At 56.6% G+C, this 20,190-nt stretch overlaps 1 protein-coding gene across 8 annotated transcripts in view; it reads right to left on the reverse strand.

Annotated features, from left to right (window-relative positions):
• The window catches only part of RPS6KA2 (ribosomal protein S6 kinase A2), a 328,370-nt gene that overhangs the window by 26,032 nt on the left and 282,148 nt on the right, over positions 1-20,190 (reverse strand). For all 8 annotated transcript variants that reach the window (XM_070377016.1, XM_070377018.1, XM_070377019.1 and 5 more), the window contains 4 exons: positions 18,521-18,585; positions 11,042-11,144; positions 3,569-3,699; positions 2,478-2,603 (listed from right to left, as the gene is read on the reverse strand). In XM_070377016.1, the coding sequence (XP_070233117.1) occupies positions 2,478-2,603; positions 3,569-3,699; positions 11,042-11,144; positions 18,521-18,585 (425 nt within the window). The remainder of the gene's footprint in view (positions 1-2,477; positions 2,604-3,568; positions 3,700-11,041; positions 11,145-18,520; positions 18,586-20,190) is intronic.

Raw genomic sequence — 20,190 nt, forward strand, 5'->3', positions numbered from 1 at the left:
GCCGACGAATCACGACCCACCAGGGGCTCGGAGACCATGAGGGCAGTCCCTGCGACGCCCACCTGCCCAGTCTGTCCAGGGAACCCCGAGGATTCGACTTCAAGGATCTTCAACTTCACTCGGACTCCCACCATCAGCTGCAGCCACAGTTCCTGGCTTCAGTGCCCAAGAAGCTGGGGCTGGAATCCCCGGAAATGCCAGTCGTGGGGTCCAATCTTTGGGGACGGAGTTAGAAGCCAGTTGCTGACAAAGCTGAATTCAGACAGTGTCTTTTTGGTGAGAGCTGGATACAGGGATGCTGGGGGAAAGACTCCGTTGCCTTTGTCAGCGGGGGCTTATTTTCGGAAACTTCCCTCGTCGGGCTGCACTCTGGAAGGGCACCAGTGTCCGGCACCCATTGAACAATAGACGCTTTTCTCTGCGCTCAGTGGAAGCCTCCATTGTCCCTAGGACTGGTGCTGGCCACCCGACACAGTGTCTAAAGAAATCCTGTGAGGAGTGAGCCACGCAGGAAGAATTTAAGAAGGCCCTGCATGCTTACGAAACGTGTGAAACATGTTAAGTAAAACTGAAGTCCTCTTGTCGAGGCAGGACTTGGTTCTCCTCTCCCCATCGGCTTGTGTGGACATAGGAACAGCATTGTCCGAGATCCCGTTAAATCCTCCCGAAAATGAGGAAAAATGAAACTCCTCGTTGAGCCACATCAGACCGACATGCGGGGTGGCTCCACTGCAGCCACAACCCCACCCACTCAGGGATTTTAAATAGTGCGATATTTCCTTCCATCAACCACTCCTCGTCATGGTCAAGACACTGGGCAGGCTGACGACCCCAGACCCTCGGAATGCACAGACTGAGTCTTCCTCCAATGTAAACACTCTGTCTTGTTTGAGGAATTCAAGATGTATTTGTCACAAAGCCATAAATTCCCAGCCCCAGTTAAACCAAGGATGTGCAATGCTTGGGGCTGGTGTCTCTGACAGGGCTGAGCCTGTCCTCAGGGTGCGAGGCAGTGGGCAGACGTCCTGCTGGACACAAGGATTATCTGATCCCAGAAGTGGCCGGGGAGCTGGGGGTGGGGCGGAATGAGGCCAAGGCATCGCAGCCATCGCTTCGAACAATCTTCTCGGAGCTCAGGAGATCACAGGGGCTGGAACGACTCCTCTCACTCCACTGCCTGCTGCACAGGCTCCATCTGTCCCCAGAGGCTCCTTGAAGAGCAGGGGAACGTCACGTGCACCATCCTGGGATAAGCCAGGGTGCCCTGATCACCACGACACCATCGGCTGGACCTGGGTCCTCAAGCGCCTCCTGGCCAGCTGAGTGGGCGAGTGGTGGACAGACCAGCTCTCACCCTTGAGGAGGGAGAGCGCACGAGTCATGCTTTTTGCAAAAAATAGATTATGACTTTAGCAGAAAGTTTTAGCTTTCATCCACATTTTTGTTATTGTTGTTCAGTTGCTTGGTTATGTCCAACTCCTTGTGACCCCATGGACTGCAGCACGCCAGCCTTCCCTATCCTTCACTAATTCTTGGAGTTTGCTCAAACTCACGTCCATTGAGTGGGTGATGCCATCCAACCATCTCATCCTCTGTCGTCCCCTTCTCCCACCTTCAATCTTTCTCAGCATCAGGTCTTTTCAGATCAGTCAGTTCTTCACATCAGGTGGCCAAAATATTGGAGCTTCAGCTTCAGCATCAGTCCTTCCAAAGAATATTCAGGACTGATTTCCTTTAGGATGGACTGGTTGGATTTCCCTGAAGTCCAAAGGACTCTCAAGAGTCTTTTCCAACACTACAGTTAGAAAGCATCAATTCTTTGGTGCTCAGCTTTCTTTATGGTCCAACTCTCACATCCACACATGACTACTGGAAAAACCATAGCTTTGACTATCCACATTTTACCAACCAGAAAATGCAAGAAACTGATATTTTGGATTTCCAGATCAAATATTGAATTTAGCAACAATTACAGAAGCAAAAGGCAGGATGGAGAGAGCGCCAAACTGGGTGGCAGACAGCCGTCACTGTTTACTGGGCCTGATGTTGAGGGTAGAACTGCCAGCTCTCTGCTGAAGCTTTCGCAAGTGTTACAAAATATCTGCTTCTGTTGATCTCTTTAAGTTTGGTGACTGTAACTTCCTTCCTCATCACCCCCCCTCCTCCCCTCCTTCCCCAGATGCGCTGCCTGTCTCCCAACTCTATATTTTCCAAAATACCGAGCACCCAAAGCTTTTGTCCCAATGTGTCTCAGGTGGAAAGTTACTAAAGGCGCTTAGTACCCATGTACACGTTGATTGGAGAAGAATACACTCATGATTTGCGAAATAGCTTTTTAAGAAGTGACCTGATATCAAGGCAAACGGAACTGCCCACATCAGAGCCTGGGGAAAGATGCGTGAGAGGGTGTTCGTGAAGCCGGATGTGCCCGCAGGGGCCCGGTGGCGGCGGACACGAGCCCGGCGCCCTGCTCTTACCTTCACGGCGTACTCGGTGTCTGTGGCTTTGTGCACGCAGCGCTTGCACACGGAGTAGGAACCCACCCCGATGTCCTCCTTGATCTCGTAGCCGTCAGTGAAGTGGATGTTGTTCCCGTGAAGCTGCTGCAGAGACAGCGGCAGAGAGTGGGGTCGGGGGCTCTGGTTCAAGTGCCCTGAACGCTGGCGCAAAGGGGGCTCCAGCCTGCACAGGTGGGGACACCGAGGCCAGGAGGGCGTGGCAGCTCAGACCACCGTCACAGGGCTGGCTGGCAGTGGTTCCAGATCTCAACCCCAGCGTCCCCATCTTTCGGGTCAGGACCCTGGGTTGGCTGCCCCACCTGCTTCCCCCAAAGACCCCAGGGAGTGAGGATCCAGAGGGGGGAGGTCAGATGCCCTGAGACACAGGCAGTGGTTCTGGTGCTTGCGTCCAGAGCGGGACCTGGATGCCACTGTCTGATGGAAATCCCACCCCCGATGCCCCTCCCCATCCCCACCTGCCGCCTCAGGATGTAGACAAAGTCACCCATTATGGTGACACGGCCACAGCGCAGTCCACTTTACACAAGCTGTGTTTTCCCAGAGGGCCTTGGGGAGAGAAACATGGCCTTCCAAGACCATCCACACACCCAGACTCGGTTCTTAAAGGAAAAGTAGCCCTGATGCCTTGTGGGAGTCTCTACAGTGCTCACCTTTACACAGTGCAAACCTCCTTATGAAAATGGCACTTTCACTGACCCCCCCCGAAACTGCATTTCATGATGGCAATTGGGACATCCACCATGGTGGACACTCATGGCCCTGGGGAGGTGGGGGGGCGGACCAAGGGGCTCTACAGGATCCCCTGCATGATGGGGGACCACCTGGACGTGGGGGACCGCCTGGATGCGGGGGACCGCCTGGACAATGGGGGACAGCCTGCATGTGGGGACCACCTGGGACTGCCGTGGGGACAGCCGCGTGGGGACAATGGGGACAGCCTGACAATGTGGGGACCGCCTGGATGTGGGGGACCGCCTGGACAACGTGGGACAGCCTGCACGAGGGGGACCACCTGCACACAGGGGACCGCCTGGACGATGGCAGGTTACCTGCACGATGGGGTGAACCGTGGCTTTGTGCAGATCTTGCTGCGAGGGCTCCTGGACCAGGCTGGAGGCCACGAAACTGAATCCTCTAAACAGATGATGGGCGTTGGCGCTGGGGGGTACGCCAGGCGAGTCTGCAGGTAACAACCAGAGCATCAGCCTTCCAGGGGAGCTGAGCCACGACATGGTGCAGAAACCCTGTGAGTGTGTGTGCGTAGGTGTGAGGTGTGTGTGCACAGGGGTGTGTGTGTGTGTGTTAGATGAGGAGGTAAAACCGAGATCAGAGAAGCTGAGCTGTAAGAAACCACACTTTATTTTGTGGCTCATTTGGTAAAGAATCTGCTTGCAATGCCAGAGACTCAGGTTCGATCCCTGGGTTGGGAAGATCCCATGGAGAAGGGAACAGCCACCAACTCCAGTATTCTGGCCTGGAGAATTCCATGTACTATACAGTCCATGGGGTCACAAAGAGTTGGACACGACTGAGTGATTTTCACTTTCACTACAGCAAAAATACTCAACAAAAACTTCAGGATGATCGTTGATAATAACATATTCGATATTTATTCCGAGCCACAGCCCTTTGCCCTGCCCACTCCAGATGGAGCCCAGAGCCACCAGCAACTTTGGGGTGAGCTGTCACTGTGGGGGCAGGGCCCGGGAGGCCACACCCTGAGTGTCTCAGTTCAGTGGAACTGGGCACAGGGCATGCAGGCCCAGCAGGGTGACCCTTCTGTCCCCCGAGGGTCCCCAGGGGCCCACCTGCAGCACACAGGGCACTCTGCTCCCAGACCCTCAGGGAGCCCTTCAGCGCTGACCCCGCTAAGCTCTGTGCATGTGCTCGAAGGCTTGACTGCTGCTGAGATGTTCACCATTAAGTTCACCATTAAGGAAAACAAAAGGATAAAAGACGGGTAGAGAGAAAAGATCTGCATCGTATGTAACAGACAAAACTCTCCATTATGCAAAAAGCTCCCGGAGACCAGTGAAAAAGGGGGAAAGGCCCAGGAGAAAAATGGGGGAGGGCATGGACGGGCTGCTACCTGAGAAGGCGCTCGGTCCCTCTAATAGGGGCACAGTGACCGGGGTAACACGCTGCCTGACAAGTCTGCAAAAGCTAACCAGGCAACGTGCGGGTTTGGTCAGGGCTGGCACTGCAGTGGTGGGTGGGAGCCCAAGTCGGCAGAATCTTTGCAAGGCTGACGTGGAGTGTCTACCTAAGCATAAATCCACGTGCCTTCTGAAGAGCAGCGGTGATACCCGTACCCCACGGAATTACTTTAAGGTGGTTAGAAATCAACGTGGAAAGTGTTGGTCTTAGCAACATTTGTAACGGCAAAAAACACCCTGGCGACAACCTGGGTATTTATCATCAAGGAAACCAAGCTGCGTCCGTGTTGCAGAAGTGTTGCTGCAACCAACAGAGCTGTGCCCACATCGTCAGGACGCTTGGTCTGGGTGCAGGGACACGAGGAAGAGGACGAGGCCCAGGATGAGACGCGGCTGCGCCAACTGACGAAGCAGCTGGTCAAGTGGAAAGAGAGAGAATACGCTGTGGAACACTCCCACCGGGAGAAAAACTCAAAGATATGTATCTTAATATATTCTAAAGCACATGACAATAAAGCCATAAGCGATATAAAACAATAGGGCCCGTCGTGCACTGGGGGCTTCCCAGGCGGTGCTGGTGGTAAAGAACCTCCTGCCAGTGCAGGAGACGTTAGAGACCTGGGTCTGATCCCTGGGTCGGGAAGATCCCCTGGAGAAGGGGATGGCAACCCCCTCCAGTATTCTTGCCTGGAGAATCCCGTGGACAGAGGAGCCTGGCGGGCTACAGTCCATGGGGTCGCACAGAGTCGGACACGACCTGAGCACACCTTTGACTTGGTTTGAATACTTTATTTTGACATGGAAATAATATACAAACTAAGGCTTTCCTGGTGGAGCCGGGGGTGGGTGGGGGTCAGCTGCTGCAGGAATGTGCATTTTCCTCCTGAGCATTTTATTTTGGGGGAAAGGCAATTGGGGTGTGCCGGGAGCAGGAGCTCCACCCGTGGCAAAGGTCATGAGGAAGGAGGCTCGGCATACGCAAAGGCAGGATCGAGCCTCAGGAGTCCCCCCGGAACTCCTCGAGCATCTACTCCCAAAACCAGAGTCTGCCTACTTTCTGCTTTGTGCTCTCACCTACACCTCTGACTTTACAGGGGGCTGTCCCCCACTACCTCTCTCTGAAAAAAAGAGTTAACTTACAGCTCCAGTTAATAAAGTTCCTGGGTGTGATAGTGTTTCAACCTACAAACTCCTTTGGAAGTCCTCTAGCCTGCCTGAATAGGTTTCTCTGGCCACATGTGATTGCTCAGAGCCTCCCAACTGTGAGAGGCATGAGATGTTCTAAACTGTCTAAACACAGATTCCTTTGAGTAGTTAAAAGATTGATTAGAAATTGTATTGGTGAAGGGTTTTTCACTTGTTGGGCCAATGTTTGCTGCTAAGTCTCGATATCCCTTACCTGCTGTGTCCCTGGCAGTGTATTGATTAATATAACTGGTGTAAGTAGTAGCTTTAATGTTTGTAACCTTGGGCCCTTGAGTTAATTCTTTTTCTAGTTATAGCCCACCACACCTTTGCCCTTTAGGAATGCAACTTTATCTAATGCTTTTGGAGGGTGGCTCCTGACTAATCACCTTTAGAGAAAAATAAGTTTTCTGAAGAAAGGGTCTTAAATGTTAACAGGCCTCTGGGCCAGAAGATGATGCAAATCACCTAAACTTTTGCATATGATAAGTTTGCAGGAAGAAAGCCTGGCTTACTGCTGACTCTACCCCTTCCCCCATTATCCTCTATGCACAACTTAAGGTATAAAAACTACTTTGGAAAATAAAGTGCGGGCCTTGTTCACCAAAATTTGGTCTCCCCATGTCGTTCTTTCTCTTACCTTCTGGCTGAATTATTCAGCCTCTTTTCTCCACTGTATTTCCTCACTGAGCTATCCTTATTTAACCACTCTTTATATCCTTAATTAACGTTTAATTAAGCAATGGTTTCCTGATCCTCCCCGACGCCGTCCCCGCTTCGAATTCCCTGGATCCCCCGGGGCTGGACCCGGCAGGGGTGTTCCTTCCATACCCGGGGGCTAAACCACGAGCTGCGACTGGGCAGCCTACACGGCTCTTCCAGGGAGACCTCGCAAGGTGACAGGGGCTTCGCGGGCTTGTCCCACCCCCTTTCAGCACCTCTGACCACGAGGATGCGGGTCTCAGCCCCTGACGTCTACCTGGCAAAGGGCTCCAGAGTCACCCGAGTGACTGAGATCAAAGCTGACTGCACTTGAAAGCAAGGTGCTAATGTGCTAGACTGGAGAAGCTTAATTAAAAGGCACAAGACTTGCCTGTGTAGTTTCTAGAATTTGGAAATTATGCACCGAGACGGCAGAGACAGCAAGCGCCTTCCAAAGAGGTTTTGTTCCCGGGCCGGTTTTGACTGTTTTTTCTCTGCAGAGAACTCTGGCTTCGAGGTCTGCCTGCTCTTAAAGTCCCCCAGGTGACGTGTCCTGTGCTAGGTCTGCGCCAAGCACAGGGACACGGCGTCGGTTCAGCCACAGTCAAGCCCAGAGGAGCAGGCTTGGATGGAAGAACTCGAGCCCACGCCAGGATCTCGGGTGAGCCACGTACAGGCTGAAGGACGAATGGATACAGGCTCAGTTACAGCAACTGGGAGTCTGCGTGGGCGGGATGTAGCTTCCTGCAAATTTGAACTGATACACCGTCCCGGGCGAATGGACAAAGTCTGTGGATCAAGTAAGCAAGGACTTCAACCGTCAAAGAGGTATGAAGCCCAGGGCCATGCCTTCTAACACTCAGGATGCCTCTACCTGCTCAGACCCAGGAGAGACCAGCTGAGGTTCACACGGACCTCACAGGAGGTTATCACAGCCAACACTGGTCCGTGTGGCTAGATGTGACCACACAGTAGCGGCAGCCATGACTTTTAACAGGCTTTACAGTCGGCTAGGGGACACTGACTTCTAGCTCAGTACCAGAAGAAGGGCAAATGTGTGAGTGGGATGAAAGGAAATTTAAAGCTGAGTACAGTCAACCTTCGTTGATCCTAGGAGTGATTTCTGACTTGTTGCAATGTTTGTTGTGCTTTTAAATCTTAGGCTGGCATCTCCCGCGGGTCAGCAGACTCTGAAGGGCAGCTGGTGTGTTGTCAGGGAAAGTCCACCAGCTTTAGCATCAGCTTAAGCTAAAAATGAAAGACTTGAAGACTGTGACAAAAAATTCCGACGGTGCGTCCAAGTCTGACACAGGGCGTGGATTACCTGCTGCTCCAGGGTTACACCGCATCTGCTGCCCTTTCAGTCATGAACTCAAATCACATGCTCAGAACAGTCTGGTCTCTTTTGAGGATAGAGGGTTATTTTTCTATGTCTTGGCATTTCAATTACTACCCCATCAAAGGCAAACTGGGTCCTTCAGTAAGTACAATTGATCGGAGAAATCCAAACAGTAAGGGGTAAAAAAAGCTATTTCTGGACAGCATTAAAATGCAGTGTCTAATGATGTTTTCCTTTAGCTAGTAATAAAATAAACTTGAATTCTCTACACAAAAGATATATGATATGCTTGAAAAAAAGCCTGCTAACAATACGGGCCAATTAGGTTGGGGTTTAAATTCTTCATGGATAATACAAAAAGCGTGCACAGGTGAGTAATTCAGAGTTGACTGCATTAGCATTTTCTTGCCAGGCAACACAAATCTGGTCTTAATTTCAGGATTTTAAACACAGTTCCCAATGATGGAAACCCTTGGTAAAACCGTACACCTTTTATTAAGGACCTGGAGGTTGTGAGGGTGCTCGTCACAGGCAGAGTTCTCTGCTGGAGTTAACCCTTTCTGGGCTCCGTGGCGTTTGGGTAAGCCACGGAGGGGGCAGACAGTGACCTGCTCAGGTGAGCTGGGGCACAGCCAGGATGGAATCCCCCTTCCTGCTCCATCTATCCAACCTCTGAGGCTAACGAGTCCACCAGAGTCTGTGAACTGGGTCAGTGCTGCCAAGTGAAGGATGGGCCGCCTCTCACCTCCAACACACGGGTACTTCCCGAGGCCACTGAGAGCTGGGTGAGCGCCCAGCCACCTTTCCTAGAGGACCCCCCTGGGTCTCTACCTCCTCCTGAGCAGCCACGCAAATCTAGCAGCAGCAACTGGTCACCCTGACCACGGCCGCAGGCCTCACTAGGGCTCTGGCCCTGAGGACGGTCTTGGTTTTATCTGAGGGCTGCAGGAGGACCTGGAAGAGACCAGTGAGTGTCTGTGCCTTGACTCCCTAATGGATAGCGTCCAGCATCCGCTTCCTTTCGGGTCCAGGAGCCTCTGCTGCGGGGGTCCACAGGCACCTTCCAGGCTCCAAGGACGCCCCCTCCCCACCTCTTTGTTTGCACAGAGCTCACATCCCAAAAGGGCCCCTCTGTGGTGTGGAAATCCAAGTGGATTCTCTGTTGTAACATTATCCACTTGACATGTCGTATTTGACCGTCTATTTTACGATTGTCTTTTTTAACCATAGACAATTTCAGATTCAGTAACAATGAGAGAGGAGCAGGAAACGGCAACGCACTTCAGTATTCCTGCTGGGGAAATCCCACGGACAGACAGAGCCTGGCGGGCCGCAGTCCATGGGGTCACAAAAGAGTCAGGTGACTGAGCAACAACAGTGAGCAAAGTGTGGGAAACCCTGTGCACACAGCACGCAGCCCCGTAGCTACCAACGGGCTGCACGTGTCCCATCCAATCTCCAGAATAAGGCTGCTTGGTCACTCAGTCTGTCTGACTCTTTGCGACCCCGCAGACTGTAGCCTGCCAGGCTTTCTGGAGTGGCTGCCACTTCCTCCTCCAGGGAATCTTCCTGACCCAGGGCTCAAACCCGTGTCTCCTGCATTCCAGACGGATTCTTTACCACTGAGCCACCTGAAGAGTGGGCACAATCTCCAGAAGGGGCTTGTCATGCTTTTTTTTTAGACAAAACCACCGTGCCTTTACCGTGATGAACTGGACTGTGTCCCACGGAATTCCCGTGCTGAAGGCCAGAGTGACTGTACTGGGAGAAGGGGTCTCGAGGGTGTAAGTGAGGTTGTAAGGGTGGGGCTCTGATTCAACAGACTGCTGTCCTTACAAGAGGAAGAGGACCCCAGGGACCTCTCTCTCTCTTCTCCGATACAGAGTGAGTCCACGTGAAGACAGAGGGAAGGCGGCCGTCTGCAGCCCAGGATAGGGCTCTCATGGGAAACCAAGATAAATTTCTGTAGTTGAACCTGCCCAGTCTGAGGTATTTTGTTAAGGCCACCTGGGCAGACAAAGAGAATCACCATATTTTTACAAAGTTAATGCGTGCTCAGTTGCTCAGTTCCATCAGAATCTTTGAGACCCCATGGACAGTAGCCCACCAAGCTCCTCTGTCCATGGGATTTCCCAGGCAGAATATTGGAGTGGCTTGCCACTAATATCACAGAATGACAACTTTTAAAGGGAGCTGAGAGTTGGACTCTGAAGAAAGCTGAGCACCGAAGACTTGATGCCTTTGAACTGTGGTGTTGGAGAAGACCCTTGAGAGTCCCTTGGACTGCAAGGAGGTCCAACCAGTCCATTCTAAAGGAGATCAGTCCTGGGTGTTCATTGGAAGGACTGATGCTGAAGCTGAAACTTCAATACTTTGGCTACCTCATGCAAAGAGTTGACTCATTGGAAAAGACCCTGATGCTGGGAGGGATTGGGGGCAGGAAGAGAAGGGGACAACAGAGGATGAGATGGCTGGATGGCATCACTGACTCGATGGACGTGAGTTTGAGTAGACTCTGGGAGTTGGTGATGGACAGGGAGGCCTGGTGTGCTGCGATTCATGGGGTCACAAACAGTTGGACACAACTGAGCCACTGACCTGAACTGAACTGACCAGTTCTGACTGAAGTTGGTAGACCTTAGGAGTAATTCAAGATGCATCGTGGAAGCTAAACTCCCGAGTCCATCTGCTGTGCTGAGCTACAGGAGCTGACGCAACTTTTCAAACAGCTCTTTGGTTTTTTTGCACGAATAAGACCCACAGTTCATGCATTTACAGACTTAGCTGACAGCCTCCCTCTTCCCATAAAACTGCTAATTAAATGAGACTTTCATTGCCTCGAGCTTCTTTTCTCGAATTTTCCAGGGTGAGTCCCTGGAATTGGCAACTCAGGCCCAGAGGGAGCAGGAGGAGCAGGCGTGCCAGGGAGATCCGCAGGCCAGGCGCCCCCGGGGTGGCTGGGAGGCGGCTCCATCACAGACGAGTAGAGAAACGAGAACAAACAGCCCTGAGGGTGACTTCCCCTGGAGGCGCCCTTGAACGTGGGGCTCTCTGACTCCGGGGTGCCTGGCCCTACCTGGCCGGGCTACAGGACCCCGTGGGAAAGTAGCCCAGGCCACCCCACCCCGGCCCGCACACACCTGTAGGCGTCCTCGCTGTGAACTCGGGGTCGAAGTGGAAGGTGTCCTCCGGCCTGCCCACCGCTGGCTTGAAGGGCGGCTTGATCTCCTTCCTGTACAGCTTCTGCAGGGAAGGCAGGACGGAGCGGGGGCTGAGGGCCAGCAGGGGGATGCAGGGGAGGGGCCGCCCATGCCCCCTCCCCCCTCTGCCAGGGCACCGCGGCCCCGCCCCCAGCTCTGACACGTGCAGGAGCACCCCAAGAAAGTTACGATGAGGACAGCACACAGCCGCATCGTCTACAAGCAGACGTCGAAGCCGCGGCTCCAGGGAAAAGGCTTTGGGGACATCTAAACACTCTGATTTTAGCGCGACAGTCTCGATCATTTCTGCACAGTAGAATCTGCTTCAAGTAGCATCTGACAGGTCAGTCACGTCTGCCCCCCCAGGTACCAGCAGCAAGAGCCCTGCTCCTCTGCACCGTCACCCCGTCCCCAGGACTGGGAGCCAGCAGCTCAGATGCCGCCGGTGGCCGGGGACACCGACCCCACCCGCGTCCCCTCACCCGCACTGCAGGGACTTTGCACCTCCTGGGCACCTATTCCGGCTGCTCCCAGATTCGGGCCTCAGACCCCTCTGTTCAAGCCCAGGGGCTGAGTCGGGCTTTGCGGTTGATATACACATTTTTGCGCTCTTGAACAGGCGCTCGGAGCGCCTGTCAGAGAGCCGGCCGCTTCTGGGGTCTGACTCAGTCTCACGGTGACTGCCTTGGACAGGGTTCAAGGGCACACCCTCATGTACGTTGTTCCAAGCCTGACTTCTCCCCAGTTCCTTTCAAGGAGCAACACAAGGGCGTTCAAAGCCGGGCGGAACAACATGATGATGCTGAGGTGTGGGGGGAGGTAGGGAGAGGGAAGGGGGCGGCCCCAGGGCCCGGGATGCCCGTCTGAGGAGGGAGGTGGGCACTGGACCAGCACAGCCTGGTGATGCCAGGTGCGGGCCAGGGGTTCCATCCAGGCAGACTTGGGAATGGGATGCCTGGGTTCAGTCAGCTCGCCCTGGGAACAGGCAGCAGCTGGCGTCAATCGTGGAGAGCCGTGCACCCCGCAGCAGGGTGTGGGAACCAGGAGGAGTGTCTGGCTGCAATCCGTCAGCTCGCGTTCTACCCAGCCTGCCTCACCGGCAGGCCCCCAGGCCCCGGCTGGGAACACAGGGCCCTTCCCGGGGCCCTGGGGTCACCAGGCCTGGATTCAGGGCCCCAGACAGGTGGGTCTGCAGACGGATGCAGCGGACTGCCTGGATCTGCTTCCAGTCTCTCAAGGACTCGAGAAAGCAGATTTATCACCAATTCTACAGACGAGAAAACTGAAGCTATGATAGGTTAGGTACAACCCCCTCCAGGGTCAAGGGTGACGAAGGCACAGGCGGGGGGTGGGCCTGGGTCTCCAGACTCTTCCCGCCTCAGCGGAGACCCCGCTGGAGCATACCCTGCAAAAGGCGTTGTCCGCACAGACAGCTGACCGCTGACCGCTGACCGCTGGGCTCCCTCTTGGGTTCAGAGGGCCTTGGCCACGCGTGCACGCTTGGAGCTGGGGTGTGCACTCGGGAGCCCTCGGAGGAGAAGTGAGCTAATCCAGCCTCCCGTTACTTGGTCGTTCCCAGCCCTCAGTGAGGAGATTTCATTAGGAACTGAGTTACCCTTTCCAGAAATGGGAAGATGCTGCTTTCTGTGCTCACGCACTGGCGGGGTGTGTGTGTGTGTGTGTGTGTGCGTGTGTGTGTGCTGCCCTGATGCAGGCTCTGGTCAGGGGAAATCTAATATTCAGGGTGAGCTCTGCGCTCTGGTTAAAACATGCACCGTTACCAAGCCTGCCGGCCGCCCAGCCTGGCCGCCCCCGCCACCGGCCGTTCTCCCTGGGGTGTCTGCGCTGGGCCAGTCACCAAACATTTGTCCTCCTGCTGCTTCCCAGAGGACGGGGAGGAGGGCGGGGAGGGAGGGGCCTCCAGCAGAGCCCGGTCTCCCACTTCCACGACGGGGGGGGGGGCATTTGTTTACACAAGAGATTTCCACAAAAGAGAACCACACGCGTGGTGGCCAGGGGTGGGAGGGGGTTCTGGTGGCTGAAACGGGTGAGGATCTCCAGTTCACAATGGACAAGTCCTGGGGAGGTTCTGTACCGCGTACTGACTACGGATCAGAAGACTGGTGCATGTTTAAAGTTGCTTAAAGAGGAGATCCTGAGAGTTCTCATCCGAAGGAAAAAGCTCACAACTACGTGTGGTGACAGATTTCAACTAGATTCACTGTGGTGACCACGTCACGTCACAAAGAGCAAACTATGATGTTGTAACGCTGAAACTAATACACGTCAACTGTATCTCAGTAAACACACACACGCAGAACGGGTCGTCATTTCATGCAAAGGAGAGCTCTTGCACCTGGGGGCTGAAGCCCAGTCATTTCGGCTCCTCCCCTCACTCAACACGCAGGCCAAGTCTTCACCTGCCTCCACTGGGAGCCGGGAGGTGGTCCTGGCCGGGAGGCTGACCCCTTGGGAGGAGACGCACAGCCCCACTGGCAAGTCCTCACGTATAAGGAGCAGAGCTCATCGCAATTAGACGTCCCCCAGCAGTGAGCTGTTGCAGCTTCGTCCGCGTGGAGAGCAGTGCGTATTTCACATGGAAACATTGGGTGATAACTCGGGGATCCAGAGAGGACACGGCCCCCGGGGGTCCCCGCTCCAGGACGGTGCTTGGCTCACACTTGCCCCTGCTCTGCCCTGGCGCAGAATCCCAACTCCAGCACCCACCGCACAGGTCCCAGAAATGGGTCTGCAGCCTGTGCACCCTTGGGCTTCACACGGCAGCGTGTGCAAGCGTGGCCATGTTCCCATGAACTTTCTGAACGGCCTCTGTAAGCTTGTGCGTCAGCTGTGGAGAGCCTGACTGACCCGAGACACAGTGTGGGAGAAAGCTCCCTGAGGCTTGCTGGGGAGGCAGCAGGAAGTCCCCCCAAGACCCCTCTTCCCCTGACACTGGGACCTGCAGAGACGGAGCCTGTCAGTGAAATATGCCCCAGATCCCCCGTCTCGGGGGCTTGGTGCAGCCTCATCTTGGTTTTAAGAGGGCAGCAAAAAGCCTCAAAGCCACTGGGGGTATTTGGTCATCCTGCCCTTCCGAGGCCCCCTGGTGTTTGCTGCAGTCTTAAATGTCTTCCTGTCGCTGGATAAACATTTTGGAAAGTGCTTTGTTGTCGTTTAGTCGCTGAGTCATGTCTGACTCTTTGCAACCCCAAGGATTGTAGCCCGTCCGGCTCCTCTGTCCATGGAACGCTCCAGGCAAGAACGCCGGAGTGGGGAGTCACTGCCTACTCCAGGGCATCTTCCCGACCCAGGGACCAAGCCTGAGTCTCCTGCATTTGCAGGTGGATTCTTCACCACTGAGCCGCCAGGGAGGCCTGGAAAGCACTAGTGAGTGTCATTCTTATACATGTCTTCTCTTTCCCTGTGTCCAGACCTTGGAGTGGGTTTGAAGATTTAGAGAAAAGGGGAACTTGCTCCTCATTCTGTGAGATCCACTGCTGAGCGCAGGGCCAGGCGGAGAGTGGACGGGCACACAATTTTGTGGAGGCCTTTGAGTTCCTGGTGGTTCAGAGGTTAAAGCGTCTGCCTGCACTGCGGGAGACCAGAGTTCAATCCCTGGGTCAGGAAGATCTCCTGGAGAAGGAAATGGCTGCCCACTCCAGTATTCTTGCCTGGAAAATCCCATGGACGGAGGACCCTGGCGGGCTACAATCCACAGGGTCGCAAAGAGTCGGACACGACTGAGAGATTTCACTTTCACTTTCTCTTTGAGCTTCCTAATTCTGACCTGGACGCCCCTCTCTGAGCCTCTGGGACAATTCACCTCACACTGATGGGAAGACAGTGGGGTCTCAAGGCCAAGTTCACCAGGCGTCACTTTCAGTCTCAGAGCTTGTCCCGGGATCTTGAGATGACACGAGCTGTAGCAACGACGGAACGGAGTTCACATCATATGTACAGACTGGGGCGCTCTGGGCAGGCGCATCTGAGTTCTATTTATACCTAAAAGGTGACTAGGGAAGGACAGAGCGAGCGCAACAAAAATAGCAACTCGATAATGGAAGGGAAAACTGATTGCAGTTCGGGGTCACAGACAGAACATCTGTTTTCTGCAAGCACTTCTGGCTCCAGGCATTTCAACATTAACACGCTCCAATTAGGCAAAGGGCACCGTGAGAGATGCTTCCTGAAACAGCAGAAATGACCCAGACAGGACGGGAAGGGGAACAGGAAGCAGCCCAATGGCTCCAGCGCAACGTGGGCGGGTCTGGGGTGTCTGGTCCACGCGGCGCACAGCTCTGCCTCCGTGGGAGACCCCACCGGGAGTGTTAGAACCCCGGTGTCTGGGTTTACAAAACCGCTGAGCCAGAGGGTGATCAGTCCTTGAACAGACACCTGTCGGCCCCTTGGAAGGGTGGGTCCTTCTGGGGTATTTAACATGGGGGCAGATCTAGAGAAATCTCCCAGAGGGCCGTGGAGGGGACCCCGGTACGGCGAGATGCTGAGTGGCAGCTGCGAGCTCCCGGTACCCAGACCCCTGGGGCCTGACCCTGTGCATAAGCCCCACCACGCCCGGAGCCCCACTCTACAGCTCCCGGTCCATGTGCTGCCGGGCCCCCCGGGTCAGAGGGTGCACCTCTCACGCCCCCCAGCCTCAGTCTCCCCCAGGAGTGCCTCCCACCTCACGCGTGACTCTGGCGATGTGCTTCGAAGGGTTTCAGAAAGAAGCCTGACTCCAGCCCCGTTGGGGCGCAGCTGCAATCACAAGGTGTCATGTTACAGGGAGGGTCCTGGGGTGGACGCTTCATACCGCCCCAGAGGAGCCTGGTGGGGCTGGAGGGCTCCAGCCCGACTCGAGGGCCCGAGGCCGTTTGCTCTGACTAAGCTTATCTGGGGCTTCTGCTCATTTCTGTTCTCAGCGCGGCTCCAGCCAGCAGGCAAAGTAGACGCAGCTCCTGTGTCCATGCTCCCATCCCTGTCCACAGAGGCGTGTGATCCGTCATCAACGCGTAATTTTTCATTTCTTCTGACACGGGGAGTGAGCCTGCAGGGGCAGTGCCCCTGGGCAGCTGTTAGTTGCCAGGCTCTGGGGGTGAGTTGGCGGCAAGGCAGGACAAACGGGGCAGTGACCCCTAAGGGCAGAGATCACGGACTCACTCGGTCCTGCCAGGAAACCAAAGACCCCCGGGGAGAAGACGTGTGGATGACAAGCGTTTACTTAAAAAAAAACAAGAACTTCTGCTGGCAGTTTTGGGTCAGAGAAGGAAGCAGAGGTGAAATCATATCTTTCTATTTCCCAGGCTGGGTGCCGAGGTGGGCTCTGGGTAAAGTCACCGACCAGTCAAGGCGAGGCCTTGTCATTGTCATTCTGAGCGTCTGTCTGGCAGCGGGATGGCCTCTCGGTTTTAACAGTTTTCGCAGAGGGGCCGCCACTGCAGTTTCCAGTTACCGAGGCTGCTGGAAGCAGAGCACGGACCGCCGGACAGACCTGTCCTGCCGCCCGCTGGGACCTGTGCACGTCTTCCTGGAGGTGGGGCCGGTCCCTGGCCTGGGGGTGTGGCTGGGCCTGAGGCTGGCCAGCACACGGTGGCCCCTGCCTGGCTGACTCAGTGCCGCGGGGGCTGCAGAGGACCGCGGCTCCTCGTCCCGGGGAGGATCTGGGAGGCTGGACTGAGGCCGTGGCCCCCAGAGGTGGGAGGTCTTCGCGGGGACTCCCTCCCTCTTCCTCCGCCCCGGCCACACTCGTCAGCCCCCCTCTGCAGCATCACCGGCCCCTCCCCGACGGGGCGCCCTGCCACAGCCGCCTCTGGCTGGACGATGGACGGCGGTCCCCCCGGGGCTCGGAGTGGCTGGAGGGCGGCGGTGTCTTCCCATCACTGTATGCTGGGCACCTGCTCACCTGGACACGGGGGAGCACCCAGTGGTCATGAAACACGGCCGCCTGCACCAAGCGGGGTCTCAGAGTGGGGGGCTCAGGGAGGCCTCTCGGCTGCTCTGGCTCCTGCTGGTCACGCCCCCACCCGCCCCCCAAGACATGAGATGATGGCAGGGAAATTTGTCTGAGTGCATCGGAGGGCCTTTCTCAAAAACCAAAGCAAACCCAAGTGAAATGAAACACCAAAAGCAGCAAAAGAAACTTGCCAACCTAACTGCAGCCCAGTTTGCTTTGACGGAACACAGAAGTGCCACCTTCTTGGCACAGGAGTCTGGGGACTCTGCTCCGAGCGCAGGGCCACAGCCAGCCGGGCACCTTGGCCTTGCCCAGGGCTCACGCAGACTTGCAGTCTCGGGGACACATGGAGCCCAGCCTGCAACATCCCTGGCCATTGTGCTGCGAAAAGCCACGTACCCCGAGACGCTGACTTGGCCCCCGTCCCTAGGCAAGCCCCTTCCTCGCCCTGGCAGGAGGTGAGCCTGTCTGCCCGCAGCCCCGGCCAGGCTCGCGTAGGGCGGCCGCTGGTCACCTCCCAGCACAGTCCCCACCCCGGCAGGGAGGCCTGGGTTCCCCAGGCACCTCATCGCCAAGGAGTCAAGGCTCCTCTCTGCTCCCACCTCGGAAACCAGGCCTAACTGTACCACGTCTCAGCAGAGTCCCAGCTCCAGGTCTGGAACCCCCGGTCTCCCCGGCCAAGTGTTCCTGGGCTCTCGCAGGGCGGAGGGGAGCTGTAGGGGCGTCCTCTTGCTCTGTCCAGTTCCCGCAGGAGTCCCGAGTCAGTCTGACCAATCTCCGCCCTCCACATCTCATCACCTTGGACACTGACCCGGCTCGATCATGACGCCCACCCCAGCGTGAGTCCTGGCGGGTGGGTTTAGCCGGAACCCCCACCTGGTGATTCCCCTTAATCACCTTCTGCCCGCTGACCCCCAGTCCGTGCCCCTCCTCCCTCCCGAAGGCAGGACCCCCACCCCCAAAGTGGTCCCACACCATTGTGAAGGCCCCCCGAACAAGTCCTCCTTACGTCTTTAACAAGCATCACAGACACCTGTCTTCCCCGGCCGGGGGAACGCTTTTCTGTAACAGCTTCCACAGCAGTGAGAGCTGACTGCGGGCGGGACCCCGACTCCAGGCAGGAAGCTGCCCCCCGTCTGGGCCAATAGGCCCCAGACCCAACGCTCTGGGCAGCCGCGAGCAGCCCAGGGTGGCCTTGGCTCGGTCCTCAGGGAGGCTGGAGGGCTGCAGGGCCATGGGGGCCCAGGGTCTCCAACCGGCAAAGGGCTGGACGGATTCCAGGTCTAGAGCCGCAGGGGAGGGCTGCCAGGTCCCTGGCCTGTGCCTGGGAAACGCCCCGAGGGAGCACCCTCCTTCAGGGGACGGGTCTACGCTGACCACTGGCCTGTACCCAGCAGCTGCCGTGCCCGCTGCCCCAACCCCATCTCCCTGCGGTTTCCATGCAGAAGGGACCCGGGCCGGCAACTTACGTTCCAGTCGATGGTGACGAAGAAAGGATGGCGCTTGATCTCCTCCACGCCGTCCAGCCCGGCACCTGGGGGGCCAGAGAGCAGAGAGCGTCAGAGCAGAGATGCGACTGCACGCCCTCTGATGTCACAGCAGAGCCGTGACTTCACGCCCTCTGACGTCAGAGCAAAGCCGTGACTGCACGCCCTCTGATGCGGCGGTGAGGCGAGTGCTGGGGGCACGTGCAGAGTGGCCTGCACGCCCTCTGATGTCAGAGCAAAGCTGTGACTGCACGCCCTCTGACGTCAGAGCAAAGCCGTGACTGCACGCCCTCTGATGCGGCGGTGAGGCGAGTGCTGGGGGCACGTGCAGGGTGGCCCCAACGACCTCCAGGGAGAAGCAGCCCCAGCTGCCCTCTCTCCTGCCAGCCCCCACTTGCCCACCTCACAGCCTGCAGAGGCCACCAAGCCACCCTGCGGGGCTGTGACCAGCTGAGGGGGGTGGGGGAGGGGCAGACTGGACGCCCCAAGCGGTGGCTGTGAACTGCCCTGGCAGCTGGGCGAGGACGTGGAGGCCTGGCCCAGCCTCCATCAGAACCAGCAGCGGGCCGGATCTTCCTGAAGGATGAGAGGACACGGTGTCCTGCAGGACGGCATCCTGGAGACAGGCCAGCAGGGAACCACGGCCATCCCGCGAGCACTGCACTGAGTACGACAGAGCTGCCTGTTGCTTATTGCTGCTTCACCTCTGCCCGCTTTGCTGCTGACGTTGTATCCCGAGGCCCAAAGGAGGGTGTGTGCGGAGGACTTCAGGGCAGCAGACACACGTTGTCACGGACCCCACACCTCCCAGAGTGAACCCTGCCGGGACCTCCACGTCTCAGGGAGTGAGTAGGTGCTGATCATCAAGACTAACGAAGGCGGGATTTGCCACGGACGCGGGAAGGGGTGGTAGGCCGCCTCCAGTGGGCAAGTCCAGCTCCTGCTGCACGTCGAGGGGAAAAAGGCTTTCCAGCTCAAAGGAACAGGCCGTGCAGGAGGCACCCCGAGCGCCAGGGGCCCAGCCCTGCCCCAGTGCAGAACCTCGTCCAGGTCCAGCCCCACTCAGCCGGCCCCCACCCCAACCTGAGGTCTCGTCCTCGGGAGGGAGGCAGGAAGACGTGGAGGACAGATGGCACGTGGCCACCTCAAGCCGCTGCGGTCCCTGTGGAGCTCCCAGCCCAGCCTCACCATCCAGCCTGAGGAGCCGAGGGACCCTCCCCCCGGGATGCTGGGGGGTCCCAGGAGACAGAGCCTGCTGTGGGCCTCGTCGGGAAGCTGCATCAGGTCATCTCTAGGTGGGCGAGGGTCCAGCCGGCTCCCGCCTTGGCCGGGAAGCCTGGCCAGGCCATCACGGTGGGAAAGAGCCCCTGCCCCTGTCACCACGCTAGCCTCCAGGACCTGCCGATCAACCCTTTGATGTGCAGATGACCAGAGACAGGAGGAAGGGGTCAGACCTGGAATGCTCCCCTCCAGGGACCCGGGAGGCAGACACATCAGAGGGCTTTCCCACTAAGTGAGACACTGCACCCCAGGACCACCAGGGACGTCCCTCATGTAATCTTTTAGAGCATCCTGTGCAATAAATCAGTAACAGTCACAGGAGCACCTTCCTGAGGTCTGCGATCTGTTCTCTGAATTACCAAAGCTGGTGG

The sequence above is a fragment of the Bos mutus genome, chromosome 9 (assembly GCF_027580195.1).
Source record: "Bos mutus isolate GX-2022 chromosome 9, NWIPB_WYAK_1.1, whole genome shotgun sequence".
Taxonomy (NCBI): Eukaryota; Metazoa; Chordata; class Mammalia; order Artiodactyla; family Bovidae; genus Bos; species Bos mutus.